Consider the following 26,758-nt stretch of genomic DNA (forward strand, 5'->3'; position numbering starts at 1 on the left):
GAAGAGAAAAACAGATTTTGAGCTACCCAAAATAAATTTAAACTCTACTTTGTATGTACATCCTTCACATCTACCAGGTAATATTTTGATCAACAACATTTGACTAGGTATAAAAGCCCCATCATGTAATGATAAACAAAAATGATATGAAGTATAGAAATTGTACACATAGTTATGTAATGGGAGGATTGTGACAACAATTTGTTCAGTCTGCTATTTTGAATCCCTGATGTTTTTTGTACCGAATGAAATTAGAATGAAATCGGCCTTGGCATGTTACAGATATTGCACCAGAACAGCATTCATTGAAATAAAATGTCATTTTGAAGTTGCTCTGTAGAACAAAATGACGTACATTAAGATCCCACAATGTTAAATGTAATGAATGAATGAATGAAGTTCATTTACAGCTTTGATCAGATTCATAATTAAGAAAACGCTTGATTTTGATGAATTTTTAGCTCTTAAGCCTTCTTCAATTAGATCATGAAATAAATGCATGTGCACGTGTATGACAAGATACATGTGTCAAATTTGAACTTGATGGGACCAGGATTGTCTGAGATACAGGTCTGAATAGATTTGAACTTGATGGGACCAGGATTGTCTGAGAAACAGGTCTAAATAGATTTGAACTTGATGGGACCAGGATTGTCTGAGATACAGGTCTGAATAGATTTGAACTTGATGGGACCAGGATTGTCTGAGAAACAGGTCTGAATAGATTTGAACTTGATCGGACCAGGATTGTCTGAATAGATTTGGCTTGATTGACCAGGATTGTCTGAGATACAGGTCTGAATTGATTCGAACTTGATGGGACCAGGATTGTCTGAGATACAGGTCTGAACAGATTTGAACTTGATCGGACCAGGATTTTCTAAGAAACAGGTCTGAATAGGTTTGAACTTGATCGGACCAGGATTGTCTAAGAAACAGGTCTGAATAGATTTGAACTTGATCGGACCAGGATTGTCTAAGAAATAGGTCTGAATAGATTTGAACTTGATCGGACCAGGATTGACTGAGATACAGGTCTGAATAGATTTGAATTTGATGGGACCAGGATTGTCTGAGAAACAGGTTTGAATAGATTTGAACTTGATCGGACCAGGATTGTCTGAGATACAGGTCTAAATAGATTTGAACTTGATCGGACCAGGATTGTCTGAGATACAGGTCTAAATAGATTTGAACTTGATGGGACAAGGATGGTCTGAGATACAGGTCTGAATAGATTTGAACTTGATGGGACCAGGATTGTCTGAGATGCAGGTCTGAATAGATTGGAACTTGATCGGACCAGGATTGTCAAGAAACAGGTCTGAATAGATTTGAACTTGATCGGACCAGGATTGTCTGAATAGATTTGGCTTGATTGACCAGGATTGTCTGAGATACAGGTCTGAACAGATTTGAACTTGATCGGACCAGGATTTTCTAAGAAACAGGTCTGAATAGATTTGAACTTGATCGGACCAGGATTGTCTGAATAGATTAGAACTTGATCAGACCAGGATTGTCTGAGAAACAGGTCTGAATAGATTAGAACTTGATCAGACCAGGATTGTCTAAGAAACAGGTCTGAATAGATTTGAACTTGATCGGACCAGGATTGTCTAAGAAACAGGTCTGAATAGATTTGAACTTGATCGGACCAGGATTGACTGAGATACAGGTCTGAATAGATTTGAATTTGATGGGACCAGGATTGTCTGAGAAACAGGTTTGAATAGATTTGAACTTGATCGGACCAGGATTGTCTGAGATACAGGTCTAAATAGATTTGAACTTGATCGGACCAGGATTGTCTGAGATACAGGTCTAAATAGATTTGAACTTGATGGGACTAGGATGGTCTGAGATACAGGTCTGAATAGATTTGAACTTGATGGGACCAGGATTGTCTGAGATACAGGTCTGAATAGATTGGAACTTGATCGGACCAGGATTGTCAAGAAACAGGTCTGAATAGATTTGAACTTGATCGGACCAGGATTGTCTGAATAGATTTGGCTTGATTGACCAGGATTGTCTGAGATACAGGTCTGAACAGATTTGAACTTGATCGGACCAGGATTTTCTAAGAAACAGGTCTGAATAGATTTGAACTTGATCGGACCAGGATTGTCTGAATAGATTAGAACTTGATCAGACCAGGATTGTCTGAGAAACAGGTCTGAATAGATTTGAACTTGATCAGACCAGGATTGTCTGAGAAACAGGTCTGAATAGATTTGAACTTGATCGGACCAGGATTGTCTGAGATACAGGTCTAAATAGATTTGAACTTGATCGGACCAGGATTGTCTGAGATACAGGTCTAAATAGATTTGAACTTGATCGGACCAGGATTGTCTGAGATACAGGTCTAAATAGATTTGAACTTGATGGGACTAGGATGGTCTGACTTACAGGTCTGAATAGATACATAAATAAACTAGGCCAATCTATAAGTTGATGTTTTTTTGTTTTGTCTTAAGTGGGATCCAATACAAATTTTGACTCAATGTGGGTAGAATACCGGTAGTTCATGAGATAAATGTCTTCAAAATTAAAACAAAAAATATGCAAATTAGGTTGTTAAAAACATCAATCATCAATACCACATAGTCGAATGTATTCCAAAATTATCAAGCATTCTCCCAAAAAGTATGCTACAAAAGTAATTGAGAAAACCAATTTAATAACTAATTATTACAAATTAGGAATCAATTTTCCTTTTTGATACAACCACTGATTATTATGAAAACTAATTTTCACAATTTACTACGTAGCAGTAAATCTGCAATGAATTTTATCGAATTGGCTCACAAAATATAGACAGCTAAGTATTATGCAAATTAGGTAATTAATATGCACCAATTTGAATTTTATGGAAGTGGTTCTTGAGAGACAGGGTAAATCCAAAGATTCTAATTATAAAGTGACAACAAAAACACTTCAGCTGCTAATCACAAGTTAAATAAAATTAGAAAAATCACAATTATTAAATTTTCTGTATTTACACTAGTTACTACAGCAATGGCACATAATTTGAAATAAATACAGATCTCATTGTATGTAGGAAATGAAGCAAAATGTAATAGAAGGCACATGTTTACAACTATCAGAATGAAGATCAGAAAGTCAAATAGTAATAAAAAGGAGATTGTGAATGTCATACATAGTCCAAGTTGTAGTGTCCATTCATTACGGTATATTTAGGCTCAGTACTTGTTTGTAATAACTTCTTTACTTCAGATACAATAAAGACTGTTGATGTTAAACACACCAGGAAGACAAGATCTGCAAAATATTAGAGGTTCAATCAGTCAGCTATACAAGACAGTCGAATGATATCTAAACTTTGGCTTGGAAATCCCCAAAACTGTGATTAAGCACATACTATTACGGTTTTATGAATAAACTGGTGCTATTGTCTTTCCTGCTTCTGTATTTAATATATATATATATATATTAAAAGCAGACATGTTGATGAAAACAAGCCATGTATGGCACAGTCCCCATTAGTTATTTAATTTAACATATATGGTATAGTTCAATAATAAACATGTCACAGATATGGATCTTGATGTCCGATTATGATGAATTTGTTAAGATTAAAATCATTGACATCTTGTATCCATACTGAGAGATATTGCTCTGGAACAGCATTAATTAAAATAAAAAGACCACCTGTCAGCCATTTTGAATTGAATCGTCAAATCAATAACATTTTTGACATGATGTACCGTATTTATCCGGGTAAGCGCCCATGCCCGGGCAAACACCCCCCACCCCAATTTTTTTATATAATAAAGAAATTGAGGTCATGTCCGGGCATACGCTTGTAATAAACAAATAACAAACACCTATTTTTTGTTCGTTGTATTAACAGTTGACTTTCTTGCAGTCTGTTGTGATTCTGATAAAAATTCTTGAAAAATAAATGTTAATTGCATAAAACGAGGGGTGAATGCAAAGTAGTTATGACAGAAAAATAGGTAATTTCGCATTCTGCCTTCAGGGCAGCGCATTCACTGATGTTTATGTAATTTACATTTATGTTTCAAGATTTTTAATCAGAATAATAACAGTAAGCAGGTCTACAAAAATGTATATTAAAGCAAAAACGATAGTTCTCTTTTTGGAATATGTCATGGCGCTAAAAAGGGCTGTTTGGTTTGTGTTTCCGGAGAAAATCTTGCAGTACCAGGAGCCACGAAGCACCATCCCTCGTGTGCGAAGCAAGTGTCGCACTTGTTCGGATTTAGTGCCATCAACAATGAAACTAATGTTGCAATATTGTAGCAACCCGTATCTAGGAGAGTGGTTGAAAGCACGTTTTGGCTTTATAAAATATTTAGTAGCAGCTTGTGAATCCATAATTGAGGCCAGCAATTTTGCAAAGTCACACTGATTACTTGACCTCTATGATGAAACATGAGTAGTGATGTCATTCTTAGCCAGTAAGTAAAGCAGTTGCTTAAAAGGTCAAAGATGATTGAGCAGAGTCGTTTGCATGTGACCCTTTTTTTCTTCTTAATCCGTGGATTAAAAGTGCTAAGTCCAAATTGTGTGCGACGACATCGATGAACTTCTGTAGGGATTTTGTTCGACGGTGTCAGTAACACCGACTTGGACTTTGAGGGGGTTGACTTTGCTGAAGACGGCAATGAACGTACAAATACAGATCTGAGAAGTTTTTTCAAACAACTATGAACTTTCGTAATTTTTACTTTGTAAATTTGTAAATTATTATTGATCTTTTATGACTGTTGATCCGGTATTTGTCAAAACCGGAGATAATTTTATGGAGTTTGACCCCTGCCATTTTAGTTCATTTTGAGTTCACGTGTATTGGGCATGTTTGTTGGCGGGAAAATCCTAATTCAAATGATTTCTCACTGTTGATTTCTATTATTTCTGGTTTATAAGCAATAAATTATTTTTGTTATACTTCTAATGTTGCATATTGTTCATTTACAAGTATTTCTGTTTCATTTGCCATTTTTTTTTTTTTTTTGCCTATTTTTTGGTAATTTTCCATGTTTAGTCAAAGCATGTCAGAGATATGGCTCTAGAACCGCATTCATTAAAACAAAATAGACACCAGTCAGCCATTTTGAATTAGATCTGAAAAACGAAATGATGTGCATCAAGGTCCCATAATGTCCAATGCATGTACCAAGTTTGAACAAAATTCATCTGTAAACAGTCGAGATCCAGTTACGGAATGCCAGAAATGGTTGATTTTGATGATTTTTCAGCACAAAAAGGGCCGCCACTCAGCCATCTTGAATCAGATCATGAAACAAATTGATGTTCATGTTTGCACTTGACCAGCTTAGCGCCCAGGGTACTCTCGATTCCAAAAATCATGTTATATAATATAATATATATATAATAATGAATTTATTGCATCTTTGGAAATAGTTTCCATTGGTTGACAGCAATAAAATATTAGTAATAAAGTACAATACATATAAAACTAAAATAAAAGTAAAATGTAAGTTATTGTTATTTCTGATTTCAAATATTTTGTCTTATTAGTACGTCTTCTCTTGAACTCACAATATATTTAAATATCTGGTCATCACTTTTCAATTCTTCTGGAATATTGATATTATTAAATAACTTATGTCTTTCTGTTTGGTACCTAAGACATTCCATGAAGAAATGTTCTTCATTTTCAATTTTGATCTGGGTTATAGGGAATTGGGCGCTTACCTGAGCACCCCCTTCAAAAATCTGTGCAAATAACAATTTTAGTTCACTATGTAAAAGATTTAGGGGGATATTACATCTTTGGGGGAAATGAAATTATGAAATTAATTGCGCCGTCATTGGTTTTAACAACAATTTTACAATGAAAACACAGAAATGGTCACAAAAATATACATAATTAAGTAATAATTACATACTACCAGAATTTAGGAGGTTAAAATTATTAGAGTCTGTTTAATACAGTCAGTCACAGTCAAATTCTTCATCATTATCTCCATTAACAAATTTGTTTGATTGGTGCAAACTCTTTACCGATGCTTTTCCAGGAATTTCCAAAGGCATTCTTGGTAACGCAATGCAGAAGTGAATTACCAATGTCAAAGTATGATCTGTTGGAACTGATTTTGGCAAAAAAAATGACATGATTTTTTACTAAAAACTGGTAATTAGCAATTTTTGAAAAGTAAACTGAATATGGAATGCAGTTTTTAACATTTGTTAACAGGTTATGCATCCACAACATATTCATGGTGGTCGATATCCACGCTGTATTATATAAATATTCAGAAAAATCAAACAGTGATCAAAGACCATTTTAGTGGGGGATTGGCACTTAGCCAAATGTGAACTCAAAAAAGAAATGTCCCAAAAGTAGGGGGTGGGCATTTAGCTGAGCATGGGCGCTAAAGCGGTAGAGTATTGTAATAATATGTATTATGTATGTGTGAAGTTTGAATGTAATCAGTCCAGGCATGTCTAAGATATAGGTCCGGACGAACGGACGGATGGATGGATGGATGCACACACATACATGTACATGTAGGTCAATCCATAAGTCCTTGTTTATGGAGGGTGTCCGAACGGGAAATAATTAGCATAACAAATAAGTTTCATTACAATTTTTAAGCAATTTCAAAATGACAGCTGGCATAGGCTGGCATTGATCAACTGCTGTTCATAAAGTGCACAATGAATTTTATGCTGTGTCACCATACAATGTAAATGATTTATTCATATTTTCTTAGAAACAGTTATAACTGAATTTCAAAATAAAATTAAACTCATTTGTAAAAATTGTCATCACAGACAATCACTGACAGCATAAACTAGTACATGTAAATCTTAACCAAAGTTCACACAAAGTCGAATCCTTAATAAGTAGACCTCAGCCAGTAACTTTGACCCTACTCAATGATATGCTTATGATCACGTTACATGTACTTACCTTCCGGATTTAAAGCTTCAGTCTGAAACACTCTCTGTAATGGTGCAAAATATATAACAAGCAGCTGTCCGAGTATAGATCCTCCCACAGCATAGAGAAACATACGATTTTTAAATAAACCTATAGTAAATATGGATTTGGTCTAAAAACAAAGCAAAGTAAACAGAGTTAAAAATGTTCATATATATATATAATGATATATCAACCACAGCGCATAATTTTTTGCACAAGAAGTTTCAAGTAACCTTTGAATTATTAGATTAATTTAGGAGTTCAATGATAAATGTGAAAACACAGGAATTCATGCATGTTGAACGTTGAACGTATGATTTATTTCACCAATAATAATAACAATTCTAGTAATCTTATAATAATAATAATAATAATTTCTTGGTGTGGACCACAGAGGTAGTTCATCCGAACTAATCTAGTCTGTGGCCCAATCCTAACCAATATACATTTCTATGCAGGCTATATATACACATATATACACATACACATATATATATACATACATATATATATATATATATATATATATATACACATATACACGAATACACACGTGCACACACATACATATATACACATACAAACAAAAAACAAAATCTCCAGAAATAAATAAGTAAAATAATAATAATAAAAAAAAAATGAGAGAAAAAAAGAAAGAAAAAAAAAATGGAGCTGTTAATGCGCTACTCTGCACATCATATTATTAGTGGAACAATCGTGGGCAAGTACAAATAAAGTTTAGCTGCAAATAATATTTGTATCATACATATGATAAAGCTAGTATTTAAATATTAAAGTACGGTGTTCAGTATATGTGCATATGTCCCATATAATGTGTGATGTATGAGTGAAGTTTGAACTTAATCGGTCCATGCATGTTCGAGATACAGGTGATCACGGACGCACGGACGCACACAGGGCAAACCATAAGTCCCCGTTTTCGGACTATGTCCGAATGGGGACTGAAAAGTTGACACGAACGACGGAGGACAATCCACTCATATGATAAGCTCTGCTTGACAAAGTTGACAGTGGAGCTAAAAATGCAGGACACACAATAATATTTGCATAATGCAAACCAAAACAACCTTTGCTCATACATATTAGAAAATGTCATCGTTTCATCAATACTCAGATGTGTGCAATAAGAGCAGTGTCAACATACAGTATCAATCAAAAAATTATATTAAATATTAAAAAATAAATATTGCGTCCATATTACATTTTTAAGTGATTCATTGCTGATCAACCCATAAAAACCTGCTGCTCTTTAAGACAAGGTTGCAGCATTCTTCTAGAGGACATGTGCAGAAAATGAATTCTGGTATAAAATGTAATGTTTCTAACAGTAATACTAACGGCCTGTCATTAAATAATGATGAGACAAAAGCATACATACCTGAGATCTACAGCCAAGAGCATTAAACATATCAAAGAACACAAAACATGTAAATGTCATTGTTGTGTCCCGAGGCGTTATTATGTTATCCCGCATCTGTAATATAATTAAATTGCTCAATTTAGTGGGAAATTAACAATTATATTTACTGTAAAGCCACCAATTAAGTTTCATTAAAGTACAGCTCTGGATGAAACCCTATTCAAGTAATTTAAGATTTAAGACTGATGAAACCAAATCCCATAGTAAATTAAGTTTTTAACTGTATTACCTTAAACAAACATAGTTGAACTCTGGTGACCTTGCCCTTTGTTATATAATATAATTCCCTTTATCATAGTTTGTTTCAATATAAATATGCATTGTCATAATTAATTTTGAATACAAACAAGTTTTGGGGTTGAACCAACAGTGGGGAATCAGTCTACCGAATGTCCTTAAAAGATGTAAATATCTTACAAAAACATTGGTGCCTTATTTGTTTAATTATTTTAAGGAACATAATTTCCAGCTTTATTGAAAGTAATTGAGATATTTTAGAATAAAAACAAATGTCTCATTGCAAAAAAAAAAGTGCTGCATTTAGATGTGAATAGATTCATAAAACATGCAAGATAACAGAAAAATTTAGCTGGCTTTAGTTCAAGTATTTTGTACAGGTGTCTGTCAAAAATGAATGATTCACTGAGACAAATATGAACTGCCTGCCTCATTGTGTGACTACTGTATTATATGAAAAGTAAAAAAAAACACCCTTTATGAATAGCTATCATGTTGCAAGCTCTGCTTTGTATGCAAATAAACTTAAATAGTTGGTGTCCAGTGGAGGGAGAAGTCAACAGTACTGTTGCCTCCTGAGAAACTACATCTTCAAACACTGCAATCTTTGAAGTGCGTTTTTAAACTAGTATTATAAAAACTCTATCATTCTGTTCTAATAGCTGAAACATATTCCTGTGAGTTTTCATTTGTCGAATGAACTGTTTGTCAAATACAGAATACATATATTTTAGAATAATTTTCTTTTTAAAATGTGGATGAAATGTTTTGCTTTTAATGTATTTTTTATGTATTGTTTTTGATTTGATAACTTTTGACTAAACAGATTTTCTATTAGCTTCAGATCTTGATCAAAGTTTGGCACCCAGTTCATAGGAGTGCTTATATTTTCTGACATCTTGTTTTCTGTAAAGATTTTATTGGTAGGTTTGCAAATGTGTATCAGACTGTGCAATCTCTCCATGAGTTGGTGTTTTGAAACCCAGTATGGGATTCTGAGATACATTACCAAGGATATTATTACAAGATAAATCATTTGCTTCATTGAACACATACAACAATGCATATTTCCACTGAGATCAGTGACCTTTGATGTGTATCACCAGTGATCAGTCAAGTAGAAACAGTCAAAATATTTTATCAGATTTTCTCAATTTTTGTATGATATTTTCATACAGGACATCTGTTGTTCAAACTCAGGGAAGACTTTATACTGATGAATAAGGTGACCAAGTTTGATAAAGTTTGGAATAGAATTAGTAAAGTTATTATGCACACAATAACAATTATTAACGACGACGACAACAACAACGACGACGACAAAATTTTTCCCTTAATGTACCTTTCCCTTCCATCTTTGATGGTACGGGCAAGGTAAAAACCTAATAATAGATCAAATGTGTTACTTGATTGAAAGGAGTTTGTTTCGAGTGCATTTTCTCCGCAAATGTTGACTACAATTATTTAAAGTATTGAAACATGACTGTGCAGAGTTTGGTATTAAACACAAAAATCAGATATTAAACATCTGTGCAGTCAACCGCTAACACACAACCTGCTGATGCAGTTTTTTCCCAATTCACTTTATCTATTCATGGAGGCATTCAGCAGGTGATGTATTAACTCATTTACAATAAGCTCAAATGTTGGGGTGAAACTTGGTATATTTACGTAAAGCCACGGTGTACATACCTCTCTCCAGAACACGTACAGTGTACCAGTCACAATGATAGTAGCTGATATGATGACATTAAATATAAGTGATTTAGTTATCATGGGGTCTTGAACATTTCGGGGTGGCTTTCTTATAACATCTTTATCCACAGGTTCAACACCAAGACTGCATACAATAGAACATAGTGAAACTGTTGAAAGCTTACTCGGCGTAGTAGTTTTAGTTTAAGTTAATTTTTTCTCAGAGAGATAACTTCACATAATGGTGCATTGTGTGTGTGTACAACCAAAATATTCCACATGTACACATTACGAACAGTACATCCTAGGACCAGATATGTAATTAGTATATGCATAAATATTACAAGAATACCATAAAGTATGCACAAAGGCAGTGGAGGTTGATGCGATTCTGTACTGCCTAAGCTCATACATTGAGGGGTATTCTCATGATACAATTTTTTTCTGCGTGTAGTAACAATTTAGTGAGATATGAATCGAAAGCTTGAAATGTCAGCATAAAGTATTTATGCTAGCACTATCAGTTATGTGATTATATTTCACACACTACATTGTTGCTGCGTTTGATATAAGTAGAGATCAAAGAAAGCTTAGAAAGAACTCCCATGTGCTGAGAGTATTGAAGACACATTAAAAATAATTCAAAATTACTTGTACTTGAGATATTGATGGAAAAGCTGAAAACTATTATATATATATATATTAGGGTTGTAAGGGTTGTACAAACCAGTTTGTTTATCTAATCATACAGTACAGTTCTCGCGGAAGCTTTGGCTTCACTTCAGCGTCAGCTTCGCTTCAGCATCACATCGTTATGGCACTGTTATGGCTTCATCGTCGCATCAATGTCGCGACATTAAAAAGTTAGGCGATTATCGCTTCGCTTCATTGTGGCCTCATTATGGCGACAATGTGGCATCAGCATCGCTTCATCAAACAAAGAAGTACTGTACTCATTTCCCCCAAACCTCTTGACCGCTTCTGCTTTTGACCGGTCAATTTCCGTTTTATTTTCGACCGTGCAAAAATTCGGACTACTAAAAATTTTCTGGTTTTCATAGATCACGGTTACTAGTTTAGTTACTAGTTTAGTAACCGTGCATAGATGTTGAACAACCGTCAAAAGTTCAAATACTTTTTGTTTTAACTATCTATAATTATATGCACGCAATCTGACCCTTTGACCTAGATTTGGCTGGGATTGAATATTTTATTTTAGACAATATTCCGACGTGACGCAAAATGTATTCAACAGAAGTACAACATGGTTGTCTGGGTTTCTTTTCCTGATTGTGTTGAGTTTACGATTTGTATAATTATTGTTGTTTCCTCCAAGCAGAAGACAAGCCGAAGGACCATGAAGCTAAATAGAATTCCCACGCATGGACGTGGACTGAGTGAAAGAAAATATTTCTAAGGCTAAAATAAAAATGACCTACTATTACACCTCTTTGTGTATTTGTCAATTTTGTATATATTTGGTATGACCGTATGATCGTAAATACCTAGAAAAAACTCGTCTTTCGTCAATAATTTCATTTGTTTGAAATGTCTACCGACCGTAATTTGTTTCTCCAAACGGTCCCGACGTCCGTCATTCAACACAATCAGCATTTATTTATCGCAATTCATGGGGATCATGTCCCATAATTTGCGGGCTGTACGACCAAATAATTAAACAAGTACTATTTATTGTATTTTTGTTTTACCTCGCGAAACTACAACAGAGCGTAGAGTTGTCGCGGTTAAATAGTCGCCTTGAAATCGATGTAACTTCAACTACTAGTATACATTTGTCACCTTGAAATAAAAAAACTCGAAGAGCATCGGGAGATATATTAATAACCAGTCTTACGAATCGCTAGCTTTATTTTATTCGAATTCATAAAATTCACGAGTTTTCGACATTTGTTGGCAACTTCCGCGCTAAAATGGTTGAAAATGTGGGTGTGGTTTTCTCGCAAAGTCCTGTTGATAATACGGACAAATATGGTTCTGTGACCCAGGTCGTGCTCCGATCAGGTGACTCTCAGCCAATCAATGATGTTGTAACAAAACATATTTAATGCAAATTGAAGGGTCGTCGTACCATCCAATCTCCATCGTCGATTCACAAAGTTTTTTTTGTGCTGTGACAGGCTTCGCAATTATTCACTGAAAAACATCGGTATATTTTGACAAACGGATGGGATTTGACCTCAGTTCAAAAAAAAAAAAAAAAAAAAAAAAACAGGGCTGAGATACAAATCAGTTTTGCAAGTTGGGAAATAAGGTAAACCAGACTGGGGTCGATGATTTTCAGTATCGAAGGACTTCCGTGTGAATCATGATTTTCAAATTGTTCATCGGCTGGTCGCCAAATATTTACGGCCACACTAAATGGACACGTTTTTTTTCTGAAGCCCAATAAATTATTCCTGCATGTCAAGCGCTATTCGATTTTTTACAGGGCATGTGGCTTGTTTTCATTCGAAAATATGTTTGTGAGAATACTTTTAAAGTACGTATAGATCTAGCTCAGATCACTGATCGTGACTTAATTTTGAGAATTGGTTGTCAAATTTTACCAGACCGACGCCACCACAACCATCCAATCATATGTTGGAAATGTACGCACTTGTTTTGGAACTTTGTATCAAGATGACTGGCGACGACGCTGACGCACCAGGCGGCGTACGTGTGTATTGCATGTTTTAGTAGTCCGGGCATGGGGTCGGACTCGGCTAAAACTAAACGAAACACAGAAAAATACCACCGAAATGAGGAATCTGAATCTGCTCTTCTAGCAGCAAATAAAATGAGCGAAAAAAGGGTAATTTTATAACAAGAACAGTTTCACTTCGTATACAGCAAATTGTGTTGTATCAGAACGACGATTGCATTGTGTGATTTGAATTTATCACGATTTTCCTTCCAGTCAATATGAAACTGGTCACCTTGCTAATTGTAATGTACTTCGCAATATTTTTGGTGCCCAATACTCGCAACACTAATATAATTAAACAAGATATCTTTTTAAAATGTCATTTTACTCTTGATCATATTATTTTATTCGCCTTGAATTTCAAATCGATTACATATCGAACTTCTGTATATGTTTTTGTCTACTGCCCTTCTGCGTGCAAATAATGAGGTCATACTCATGTCACAATAAGTTGAAGCTGATGCCATGTTGATGCCATGAGACTGCGAAGCTGAGGCCATGATGATGCCACAAAATAGCGAGGCGAACACAGCTTCAATTTTCAATGACGCGAAGCTGATGCCACAATGATGCGATGCTGAGGCGACAATGAAGCCATGCGTAGGCGACAATGATGCCACAAAAGCCAAAGCTTCCGCGAGAACTGTACTGTACCTACCAGAAAGTCTGTGGAAATAATAAATTTCATTTATCACTCGTTAGGCTTACAGATTACAGCCCCGAACGGAAACAATTAGGGAATATACCCGGGTTCACAAAGAACACCCTAGGGTAGCATTCCCTATAGAAAAAAAGGCCTCTCACGCGCGTGAGGCCTGATCCGTTCATTCTCACAAACGTTTCCGCTGCACCAATGGGCCGCCTGAAGCTTGTGGGGGAGGTGGGCGCATTCCACAGACTTTCTGGTAGGTATGATTAGGTAAACAAATGGGTTTGTACAACCCTAATAGTTTACTACATCACCTACCAGAAAGTCCATGGAAAAAATAAATTCCATTTATTACTCGTTAGGCAGAATAGCATGCTCACCGGAGGTGGGGATGCTCCGACGGCTGAAATGTATATTTTTTGACACAAAGAAGAAAGGTCAAAAAAAGAAATCTAAAATCTTGTCCCAGGATACAACCACTCGGGCGACTCTTCAGGGACCAGGTGCCTCAAGAGTAGACCCCCCAATTTAGGGAGGCTTACTAAAGCTGGTCGACTGAACAATAAAATAGGGCCCCAACAATTCTAATGCATCAAAACCTGCAGCGTAAAGCAAAGTTTTGACTGAAGACACTAACGCGCTAACGCTTTCGCGCATAGGGCCCCTTGGTGGTGCGGGCTGGGTCAATGAACACTATCTGACCCATCACCACTGGGCCCAACCTGTAGAGACCCTCCTGCAGCGCTTGGAGGTCTCTCAGGTAATAGTTAATGAAGACATTCTGAGATCTCCAGAACCCTGCTCGAAGCACCTGCTCGAGCGAGGCCCCAAACATCAAAGCCAATGAGTTGGCTACCCCGCGCACTTAGTGTGCCTTCACCTGGTGACGTTCCAAACGAGCCGATGAAGAAGCAGTTAAGTTATACGCTTCCACAACCATATCAACAATCCGAGAAATGGTGATATTCGAAGCAGGGTGGCTCTGTTTGCCCCGCCCATAACAGACAAACATGCGCTTCTCACTGCCCCTAGACACCTTGGTGCTGTCGCAGTACCAGCTCAGAGCTCGGACAGGACATAAAATCAGTTCCTGACGATCCTTCTTGCCCACGAAGTTAGTGAGACGTGGGATGACGATCGGCTCAGGGTCACGCCCTGGGGTCTGATTCTTGGCAAGAAAGCCCAACCGAGTCTTCAAAATAACTTGTGAGTTCATAAACGAGGCACATCAGTCATTAAAGGACATTGCCCCTATCTCTGAGCGCCGCCTACCTGACGCCAGAGCCCCAAAAAACTGTTTTCAAAGTGACATATTTCATGTCCGCCTTATCCATAGGCTCGTAGGGGGGTGTGTGTCGTAACGCCCTAAGAACCAACGACAAGTCCCAGTCAGGGGAATTCGCAAGCCCCTTGGCATGTGGCCTCTTCGAGTGGAAAGTCTTAAACAGTTGTATCATAATAGAACTCGAAGCCAGTTTCAGTCCAGCAGATTCTGATAAAACAAGGAATAAAACTGACGAAGAATCCAAGAATTGTCAATATAGATTTTCCTTGATCAAATAAATACTGTAAAATGACTAGTTTTCACTTGGTTTAAATTTCGCTGATTTACCATTTCAGGTATATTAAGTGGGTTTTAAATTCACGGTTTTGTCATTTAGATAATGTATTCTACGCTAAATTTTACATATTCACTGGGTTTTAATTTAGCGCATTTTTCATTCAGCGAAATAAGCCAAATTAAAACCCGGTGAACAATTGATCCTTTTACAGTATAGGAAAAAATCGGCTACCTCGCTAATAGAGGGACTGAGATGATCAAACTCCCTTCGGTCACACCAATCAATGTACAGTCTGCATCTGGATTCGTACAAACATCTGGTGCTGTCCAACTGTGCCAAAGCAAGGAATTTGGACAACTCTGCAGAAAAAGCATTGCGCTTGCACGAGTTTATTGACAGCCTCGACTAGAAGTTCCAGCAACATTGGGAACCGGTGGGCTTGAGTCGTAACTTCTCTAACACTTGGTGCACCAGTTGGAAGGGTGGAAAAGCGTAATCGTCCATGAGACTCCAAGAGATCGATAGTGTCCGTGGCGAAAGTTCTAGTCTCCGAGAGGAGTGACACGTACGTCAGAAGCTTGGCATTCCTGTGATTGGCAAACATCTATCTGGGGCCCATCCCAGAGACGAAAAAGCCGGTCCGCCACCTATTGGGGGATCTGCCACTCGGTGTTCTGGAACCGAATACGTCTCGAGAGGGCATCCACAGCACTGTTGCGTATCCCCGGAAGGTGGTGAGCCGATAGCTCCACTTGGTTTTCCAGGCGCCAAAGGAGAATCTCCTTCGCTAGCTTCGACAACGTGGGGGAATGCGTCACCCCTCCTTGTTGATGTACGATACTACTGATGTGTTGCCTGTCCGAAGCAGAACCCTGTGATGGTGTGCGACTTCCTGAAAATGTTTCAGAGACAATAGGATGGTCTGCAACACCAACCAATTGATGAGGTGGTCCGAATATGCGGACGGCCATGTCCCCTGAACCTGAAGGTCCATCAGATGACCGTCCCATCCCTAGAGCGACACATCTGTAATGAGAGTCAGCAAGGGGGTCGTCGGATCTAGGGGTTTTCAAGTTCCGTACGTCCTTCCACTAAAGGAGGGCCGCCATCGCTTGGTCCGACAATTGAACCCTGAATGTCAGGTTCCGCATGTGGACCTTGTAGTCCAGTAAGCACCGCTGCTAACGGAACCAGACAATGAACTGAAGTCATTTTGCCAATAAGCTGCATCAGTTCGCGCATCGACGCCAATCCCATTGACCGGAGTTGGCTGGCGAGCTCTGCAAGGGAGTCGCATCGCTCCTGAGAGGGGCGAACAAGCCCTTGCTCCATGTCGAACTGCATACCCAGAAAACCAGGCTGTGGGACGGCATTGGATTGGACTTGGCTATATTTGTTAAAAAGCCCAACTTGTGGAGGAGCATTTGCGTCAGTCATACGTGCTCCACTAACTCCTCCCTGTCTCAGTTGGGTAATAACCAGTCGTCGAGATATGGGTTCAGATAAACCAACAACCGATGTAGCAGCTGGGTCACCCGTCTTAGCACTCTGGTGAAGACGTACGGTGCAATGCACAGACCGAAGGGGAAGCCGGTAAACTTGTAAACGTTGCCCTCTAATGAGAATCTGAGATACCGGCTGCATCAGTGGTGAATGGGAATGTCGAAGTAAGCGTCGCTCAAGTCCAGCCACGCCAGCCAATCACCCAAGTGCATTGACAAAAGTACTGAAGCTGGTGTTTCCATCCAGAAGTGCTTGAGTTCTAGGACTGGACGCCACCCCCTCCCCCCGAACTCTTGGGAACGAGGAAGATGTGGAAATAGAACCATGGGAATAAATGGGGGTTCTCCACTAGGCGTATTGCCCTTTTCTCCAGAAGGCTAAATACTTCCTGTAGGATTGTCTCCGCCTTGACCTCGTCCCTCAGCAAAGGACCTGAGGGAGGATGAGTCAGGGGAGGAGACCGAAGAGGAATCCAATACCCACGCGACACTACTGCGAGTGTCCAGGAATCGGAAATTCTCCTGTGCCAAGCTGGTAAGTGCTGCATAAGGCGTGAATCCACAGGAAGGAGTGGACGGGGGTTCGGAGCTAGTGCTTCCTGAACTCCAGCCACCAGTATGGGAGGATGAAGCCGAAGAGACTGAGCCCGAGGACTCCGGGGAGGGAGACCCGGAGTCGTACCACCATCCATGTCCAGGCAGCCGGTAAAACCTTCAAAAAGATTTCGCAACCCCCTGGTCCCCAAAGGTGTCAGAACGCCCACCACCAAAATCATGTTTCTTGGGCTTTTTCTGAAGCTTCCGCTACTTGTCTTCTTCTGCCCCTTCGAACAAAACCATGTGTGCTTTGATCCTTGCTGGTTGTGGTCCGAGTGGAGGACTTACTGCCTGAGCCACCTTGCGGTTTTGATTTAAATTGTTGACCGGAAGGACTAGCTACCTTGGCCAACAGGGACTATTGCTTCAATTGGATACGCTGATCCTCAGCAACCGCCAAACTGTTCACCGCATTCGCTAACTGGCCACTAAATAGCCGGTCACGCCCCCAAGGCCTTCTCCGCAGGCGATCAAACTCGTCTCCCGCTGGAGTAGGATAGGCGCACAGACTCAGAACTGCCTCTCGCTCAACCGAAACTGCTCCTGCCAAGAGGGCAGTATGGACTTGCAAGATATCGCACATAGCGACTTTCTGCGCAGCCAGGAACTGGCCCATCTGCCTGAGGATCGAGGTTCGTTGCTGAGCACTCAGAAGATCAGAACTTAGCAAACCCATTCTATAAAATTTATGGGTGTAAGTTCCGCCCGTAAAGCCTGATGCACTTGTAGGCACTGGTGCCGGTCAAATGTCCACGCAACGTGGCCTTTCCGATCCGCACTACCCGCCTTAACGAAGGTATGGGTCGGGATGGGGAACCCATGGAGCAGGCTGTGGTACCACGTGAGTGTCCAACACCGGGGACCCATAAACGGAAGGCATGGGACATGACCGCTCCGAAACCAGGTTCAAGATGTTTGTCCTTTTCTCCCGAAGGGTACCAATCAGCCTCCATCGCTCTCTGAGTCCCCTCCATAGCTTGGGCCACACGAGGTGCCCAGGGGAGTTGGCCAGTGGGCGCGGTTTCCACGCCAGCAGTGGGAGAGGAGAAGGCCGATGAAAACGGGTCCAAAGGCGACTCTCCCCATTCACTGATTCAGGGTGGGGTGGGATTGCCACCGGCCCCGTACGAAACAAAAGTCTTGCAGTTATCACTGCCCAGTTCACAAGCTGTGACCTTAATTGCATATTAGTAAGGGTCAGCTGGGCTTCGGTTGGTTGGGTATCCTGTGACTGTCCCGACAAAGTGGGGACGAGAGACGACAAAACGCTTCCCCCTCATGTTGGGGGGGGGGGGGGTAGCTGCACCCCATAAGAGGGTTACATACCATCCTGTACAGGGGTACCAACACTGGAGTCCCCTCCACTCGCAGAGTCACAAGTGAGAGCAATCTGTGCGGTAAGAGCAGGAAACGATGCCTGGGGGATGGGACACACCTGACCCAAGTGCTGGCGGTGGAGGGACATGCAGTATCTCAGCCCGTGCCCCCCCACCGACCCCCCTAGGTCCTCCTGCGTTGTACCCTGAGACTGCAGAAGGGAGTTGACTTCTGAAGCCAGATTACGCATCCAGGCCCTCCAGCCACCTTTTCACCATGGAAGAGCTGGTCACCTTGACTAATACTGGTAAGGGAAGGCAACAGGGCCTGTCCCTGTGATTGCGCAAGTCACTCAGGCTGCGTCGGTACCAATGAAGTCTTGGTGGATTGAACCGGTTCAGTCCATAAAGGCCGTACCAATTCCACCTTGGTACCGGTGTCGATGTCAGTGCCCCAGTGGGAATGCTGTTTACCAACACCGGTAACCGTGGTGACTGCAAAAGCGGTTGAACGGTGTTTGTCTGCCTCAGTAACATCAAACGGGGAAACTAACTACAGATAACGACAACTCTCCAACAATCTTGGTTGTAGACCGGAGGCGAGCCTCGTCGCGATTACTAAGTGGAGGGAGAGATTTTCACTCATTGAATCGCTAGCTGCGACTAAGGATTCCCCCTTTTTATGGCGTCTTTTACCAGCTTTTAATCGCTTGCCTTCAGCTTTCCACCATCTATGTACCAAGTTTTTTTAACTAAAACAGGTAAAAAATGGGGCTCCTAATAATAGAAAGCCTTTACCGTAATGGAGTCGATCACCCACACGAGATTCTTAGATAACCTCAGTCAGTAAAACTGTAACCTGTACTCTTGTCGTGCCTACAGCGGAGCTGAAAAATATCTGCACCCGTTGTTGCGGAAACAAGAGAGAATGAACGGATCAGACCTCACACGCGTGACCACCCTGAGGGTAACCCCTCAGGAGAGGCCTTTTTTTCCATAGGGAATGCTACCCTAGGGTGTTCTTTGTGTATATTCCCTAAAAGTTTCCGATTGGGGCTGTAATCTGTAGTTAAGCCTAACGAGTAATGAATGAAATTTATTATTTCCACAGACTTTCTGGTAGGTGATGTAGTAAACTAATTATGCAAATCAGAAAATTAATATGAAAAGATTTGAGTGTAAAACTAATGAGGTCTGTGCAAAGTAACAGACCATCTATGTACAAAGTTTTATTGAAATGTGATTAGTACTAACAAATTATGTATTATTATGCTAATTAGGAATTAATATGAACAGATTTTAACTAATCAGGTTTGTACATTGTCCTAGAGCATCTTTGTACTAAGTTAATGCGATGTGCACTTGTAAACAATTATTACCTGTCCCTGTACCAACTTGAAACAAAACTGGATGACATATATCTGAGAAAAAGCTGGTAACGACTAGAAAAAGCTTGTTTTTTTATAGATTTTTGAGGGAAAAAATGGCCTCCAAGCAGTAAAAATTTATTCAATCAAAGAAGTCATGAATGACACTGCCTTCGCTTTTTGTCATTCGAAAGTTGCAACATATAATTTAATCAGTTTTTGACATGGACATAAATTGGCAATTTCAAGTTCATAGCACTCTCCATCCTGGTCTCAGCAAGAAAACCAGATAGCAACAAACAAGTACAACAGTAAGTAAGTATGCAAATCAGATTTGCAAATATGTAGAAGAGTCAGTGTTGTGTCTGTTTAGATAAACTTCCTTGTACAACTGTATTCCTAATACAAGGACACTGCCAATCACCGAAGTGTTCCAGTAAAAAAAAACTGATATTTTTGACAGTAACAGGGCAATGATACTGTTTGTCATACTAGCACCAGATGAGGAACTGAAAAACTGCAATGATCCTTGGTGTACAGTTTTTATTATCATACATTAATATTAGCAAATCATGTGAAATTGAACTTTTATGTACAGAGAAACACAGCACTTGGTTGACAGCACTTCTCAAAGTGAAAAAACAAGCAGCCTCTCGGCTGAGATAGCTCCGCTGTTAGCAGTGCACATTTCAATTAAAGAACTGAAGATATCATTAGAAAATGAACAATATGTATAGTATCAAAACAATCAGACTTGCGGTTTTCAACAAGAAGTGGAAAATATCACTTTTTACCAAAAATATTCATCAAAATTAGAGAATTGAAGATATCATCATTAAATGAACAAATCTGAGTTAGAACCACACATAGCACCTATATATGTAATATCAAAGCAATTGGACTTGCGGTTTTCAACAAGAAGTCGTAAATATCACTTTTTACCAAAAATGACAAAAATATTCACTAAAATTAAAGAATTAAAGATATCATTACAAAATGAACAAATCTAAGAGAGGTCCACATGTAGTACCTATATATGTAATATCAAAGCAATTGGACTTGAGGTTTTTAACAAGAAGTTGAAAATATCACTTTTTACCAAAAATGACAAAAATATTCACCAAAATCAGAGAATTGAAGATATCATCATGAAATGAACAAATCTAAGAGAGGTCTACCCAAGGTACATATACACCAAGTATCAAAGCATTCAGGCTTGTAGTTTTCAAGAAGAAGTCGAAAAAGTAAAACATTGACACAGACGGACAATCACTCATATGATAAGCTCCGCTCGACAAAGTCGCCAGCGGAGCTAAAAAGAGGAACTGCAAAAATTCACACATTTGTCAGACATGCAGCGAATAGTATGCTTTTGTTATATATGAAGTTTCAGTGGCTTTGCTTTCTGAGAAAACAATTCTGGCTCTGCACCTGCAAAAAACAAAAAAACATTTAGTCAAACGTAAGCAGAGGTTGTAGCATATGTGCTCCCATTGGCTGTTAAATTTAATTAAAAAACATATTTGTTTACAGTCTTTTTAGTACGAAAACATATTACTTAATATATTTATACCAGCCAAAAATAAATTGCAGTTCACACTGTACTATTTTAGTCTGTTTCCACTGCACAAAGTTGTCAAATTAATATGCACAGGATTCTACAAAAAAAATATATCAAGAATGTGCATACCACCAGAGTACTTGTGTTTTCAATGTCATTGAAATCTGAGCAGAGATATGCAGAAAATTTCACTTGAACTGAACCACATGGGTGCCAAGATATCTAAAGAACTAAAAAATTACTTTTGAGAAAAATACAAAAAATTAATACATTTAATATAAATACAGATAGAATTGCATAAAAAACTAATCAGCAGAGGTAGTGATCATGTAGTAAGTGTATGTCAAATTTCCGTTGAACTGGATTGCAGTGTTTACCCCAAGAAATTGTCTCAGGTTGGAAGCTAATTTGCATATTAATTTGCACACTAATTAACATATTGTAGTGTTTTTTTTTTAAATATAGATTTACTGTATACACTGAAATAAATTTAGATAATTAAAATGGGATATATTGCCAAAAAATATATTAATATTGTTAACTGTTTACAATTATATACAATAATATCTGGAGTTTGAAAAAAAAAATTATGACTATTAAGTCAACATCATTAAAATTGAGGATTACATGAATTTGATCCCCTCCCTCCCTAATCTTGTTTTACTGCTCCTTAAATAGCTTTGCGAGTGTGCTGGTAATTTGCATATTGCATTGCCAACCTTAGAAAACATGGTCGCCGTTAAGAAATATCCATCTCAATCGGGGTCATAATTTATTTTCCTGCTTATAATGAAGATTAATTATGGTAGCTAAACATTAAAATTGCACCCCTGACTTAATCGTTAAGAAATAAATAGCTGATTCAGAAAATGTATCTCTGTTGACTGAGGTTTGATTTACCGATAAACCTCCTTCGTTGTGTCTAGTCATCCATGCTCAATGGTGAATGAATCAGTCACGGGTGTAGTAATTTCCCTGGCACTCAGGTATAACTTTTACTTCAGGTAATTTAAAAGTGATGATAGATTCATTAATATTGAATTACAGTACTTTCAAGCAGTCATGGTTGGCCGAACTTGACTTGTGTTTTCTCGATAATTCTAGTCTAATATGTTGTCTTGAAACAACGTTTCACACTTCCTTTCAATTTTCTAGCAAGTGCAAATGAATACCGGAAATAGCAATCGTGCATGACAGATTCACAATAAAATTATTAGATTTGATTATTGGAGGTGGGATTTCTTTAGTGTTGCAGTCAACTCATTAGCGTTGTGGTCAAGCTCTCAGAGTAGCGACATATTTTTGACTTCAGCTATGGCGTGATCAGTGGATTACGTAAATAAACCAACACTTTCAATGATTACATGCCGACCTAAATAAACTTGTTTATGGCTGTTTATGTTATGTTGTAACAGCACGGACACATCTCATAGAACAATAGCTGTGAAAATCATAGACAAATGTAAATGTAAATGACAAATGTAAATGATTTTGAACGTGGCAGAGTCTGGCAAGCGTGGCTGTGTCTCAGAGCAGCATTGCGGAGACACCACCACGACGTTTGAATCCCGGTGAGAGCACTGCAAACCTCTTAAATCACGAGGTAAACTTTCAATTTACACAATACATAATCAGTTCCTACAACCATAATAGAAAGGCAGTTTTTCTGGCGAAACTCTCGCCAGGTTAGCAATAGTTTCTCACGATCACCAAACCTGAGACACAAACAATAATTAAAATACCATAATAAGCACAGTTTCTTACCTTCGAAAATGACGAGACAGAATTTTGTCCATATAAGCGTTGCGCAAATAAAGATACAATTCCGGGATACAATATCCTCACACGAAAATGACTGTGATTTCCACCGAGACGAGAACTGCGCATGCGTCATCACAACTTGGAATAAACTTGGCAAATTTCGGGAAAAGTCGGATTTTCCAGCAATTTTGATGGTAAAATGTTAAAAATCAAAGAAAAACACAGTGAAACTTTGAAGAATCGAAAAAATAACTTGATGTGCCTAATAATACCATCAATTCCTGTCTCTGTACCAACTCTGAACTGAATTGGATCACACATGTGTGAGAAAAAGCTGGTAACGTGAATGTGCACACACGGATGCACAGACACGACCCAAATTAATAACCCCTGCCCGGATTGTAGATCCTGTAGATTGTAGATTATTTACCCTGAAACTAATTAGGTCTCTGCATAGTCCTCGAGTATCTATGTACCAAGTTTCATTGAAATGTAATGCTTACTACTTAATTATTAATAAATTATGCAAATTAGGTAATTAATATGTACTAATATTACCCTAAAAACTACCGATGTATGGTTCTTGAGATAGCAGTGGAACAGACGGACACACATACACACACACACACACACACACTAACTGCAAAGACTCCCATTGTGTGCTTCGCACATGGGAGTCAAAAAGCATTCAAATGTGATGTAAACTTGACATACATTTTCTAATAACAAAAACATGTCAACAACACTTTTATAGGGTATTTTACTGAAGGGTGAATTCTAATTTTGATGACAGAAATATAATAATGATTAGTAACCTATGTATACCTTTGTGCTGGAGGGCCATCCATGATAATATTAATCCATAATATTTGCATAGCATTAAGTGGGTTTGGAAACTTTAATAATGTTGATAAGGCAATCAGTGTTAAGGCTGCAATGCTCCTGTGAAAACAAGAAAAAAACCCATATATTTACTAAAGCCATTATTGATATTGAAATCATTTACAAGGATCACAAACTTGTGATGCTTTCAAAACAAATAAGTATATTTATTTGGCAGGTTGAATACAGATATGTTATACATGCTTTGAAGAAATACAATAAGGTATCAATGTATTTACATTACCACTATGTAAATCTGAGAGGAACGCATCATCCACTAAACATTATATATACCATCAAACGTTAGGATTGTGGATGGGTAAAAAATAAACCGCCAATATTCTCAAAATGAAATGAGAAGGAAAGTAACGACAGGATATCTACTTTTAATATATTACTAGCAGCCTGCATGCTCTGAAAGCAATGACTGAGAAGCAATTTAAACTTAATGCTAGCTGCTTTAATATCGCAAGACATCAACTTTCTTGATTTTGTTGCAGAAAATATTTCACTAAAAGTAGAGATTTGAAGATATCTTTACGAAATGAACAAATCTATTAGAGGTCTACCCAAGTTGCATGTGTACAAGTATCAAAGAATTTGGACTACTGCTTTTGAAGGACAAGTCAGAAATATGTTTTTTAATGAAAAATGACGAAAATATTTGCTAAAAATAGAGAATTGAAGATGTTGACAGGAAGTGAACAAATCTAACAGAGATTCACCCAAGGTACATACAAATAAAGTTACAAAGCAATCGGATTAGAGGTTTTCAAGAAGAAGTTGAAAATAACGTTTTTGACCAAAAATTACAAAAATATTCATCAAAATTAGAGAATTGAAGATATTGTCACAAAATCAACAAATCTGACAGCGGTCCACCTTATATACCTACATATACAATATCACAAAAATTGGACAAGCAGTTTTCAAGGAGAAGTCGAAAATATCACTTTTTACCAAAAATGACAAAAAATATTCATCAAAATTAGAGAATTGAAGATATTGTCACAAAATCAACATATCGGACAGAGGTCCACCTGATACACCTACATATAGAATATCAAAGCAGTTGGACAAGCAGTTTTCAAGGAGAAGTCGAAAATATAATTTTTTACCAAAAATGACAAAAATATTCATCAAAACAAGACATGTTCACCCATGTTCAGAATCTCAGTACACAAGTATATTTGTAAAGACACTCCACGCGGTAAAGGAGTGAAAGGCAAAGACAAGTTTATTGAGCAAAAAACGACTTACAGACACAAACTACAAAACTAATAAAATTACAATTCAAATCAAAGAAAGCTTAGAAAGAACTCCCGTGTGCTGAGAGTATTGAAGACACATTAAAAATTAATTCAAAATTACCTGTACATGAGATATTGATAGAAAAGCTGAAAACTAATTATGTACATCAGGTAACTAATATGAACAGAACAGAACAAAAAAATTATGAATTATTATGCTAATTAGAGAATTAATATGAACAAATTTTAACCCAAAATTTATCAGGCCTGTCTATTGTCCTAGAGCATTTATGTACCAAATTTTATTCAAATGTGATGATCAGTAATTGAGATATCAGTGTTAATTAATTATGTTAATTAGGTGATTAATAAGCATAAATATTTACCAAAAACTAATTGGGTTTCTGCATAATTCTCTTTAAAAGTTTCATTAAAATCCAATTTGTGGTTCTTTATATACCAGTGGAACATTATGCAAATTAGGTAATTAATATCCAATTAAAACTAATTAGGTCTCTGCATAATCCTAGAAGATCTATGTAGCAAGTCTCATTGAAATATGATGATTACTACTTGATATATCAAAAGCTGAAAATTAATTAATTATGCAAATTAGATAATTAATATGTACTCATATTACCCTAAAAACTATCAGGTTTGTGCAGTGTCCTATGACATCTATGTACCAAGTGTCATTGAAATGTGATGATTACTACTTGAAATATCAAAAGCTGAAAATTAATTAATTATGCAAATTAGCTAATTAATATATACTGATATTAGCCTAAAACTATCAGGTCTGTGCAGTGTCATATGATGTCTATGTACCAAATTTCATTGAAATGTGATGATTACTACTTGAAATATCAGAAGCTGAAAATTAATTAATTATGCTAATTAGGTAATTAATATGTACTCATATTACCTTAAAAACTATCAGGTCTGTGCAGTGTCCTATGACATCTATGTACCAAGTGTCATTGAAATGTGATGATTACTACTTGAAATATCAAAAGCTGAAAATTAATTAATTATGCAAATTAGGTAATTAATATGTACTCATATTACCCTAAAAACTATCAGGTCTGTGCAGTGTCCTATGACATCTATGTACCAAGTTTCTTTGAAATGTGACAATTACTACTTGAAATATCAAAAGCTGAAAATTAATTAATTATGCTAATTAGGTAATTAATATCTACTGATATTACCCTAAAAACTTTCAGGTTTGTGCAGTGTTCTATGACATCTATGTACCAAGTTTTATTGAAATGTGATGATTAGTACT

At 37.7% G+C, this 26,758-nt stretch overlaps 1 protein-coding gene across 1 annotated transcript in view; it reads right to left on the reverse strand.

Annotated features, from left to right (window-relative positions):
* Window positions 1-2,666: 2,666 nt before the first annotated feature.
* The window catches only part of LOC102801296 (calcium-transporting ATPase type 2C member 1-like), a 181,750-nt gene continuing 157,658 nt past the window's right edge, over window positions 2,667-26,758 (reverse strand). Inside the window, exons 19-23 of the mRNA XM_085500018.1 lie at window positions 24,164-24,280; window positions 10,317-10,464; window positions 8,346-8,441; window positions 6,935-7,076; window positions 2,667-3,288 (exon numbers count right to left, since the gene is read on the reverse strand). Coding sequence (XP_085356144.1) covers window positions 3,161-3,288; window positions 6,935-7,076; window positions 8,346-8,441; window positions 10,317-10,464; window positions 24,164-24,280 — 631 coding nt within the window. The 3' untranslated portion in view covers window positions 2,667-3,160. The remainder of the gene's footprint in view (window positions 3,289-6,934; window positions 7,077-8,345; window positions 8,442-10,316; window positions 10,465-24,163; window positions 24,281-26,758) is intronic.

This window comes from Saccoglossus kowalevskii, chromosome 6 (assembly GCF_978046115.1).
Source record: "Saccoglossus kowalevskii chromosome 6, keSacKowa6.1, whole genome shotgun sequence".
Taxonomy (NCBI): Eukaryota; Metazoa; Hemichordata; class Enteropneusta; family Harrimaniidae; genus Saccoglossus; species Saccoglossus kowalevskii.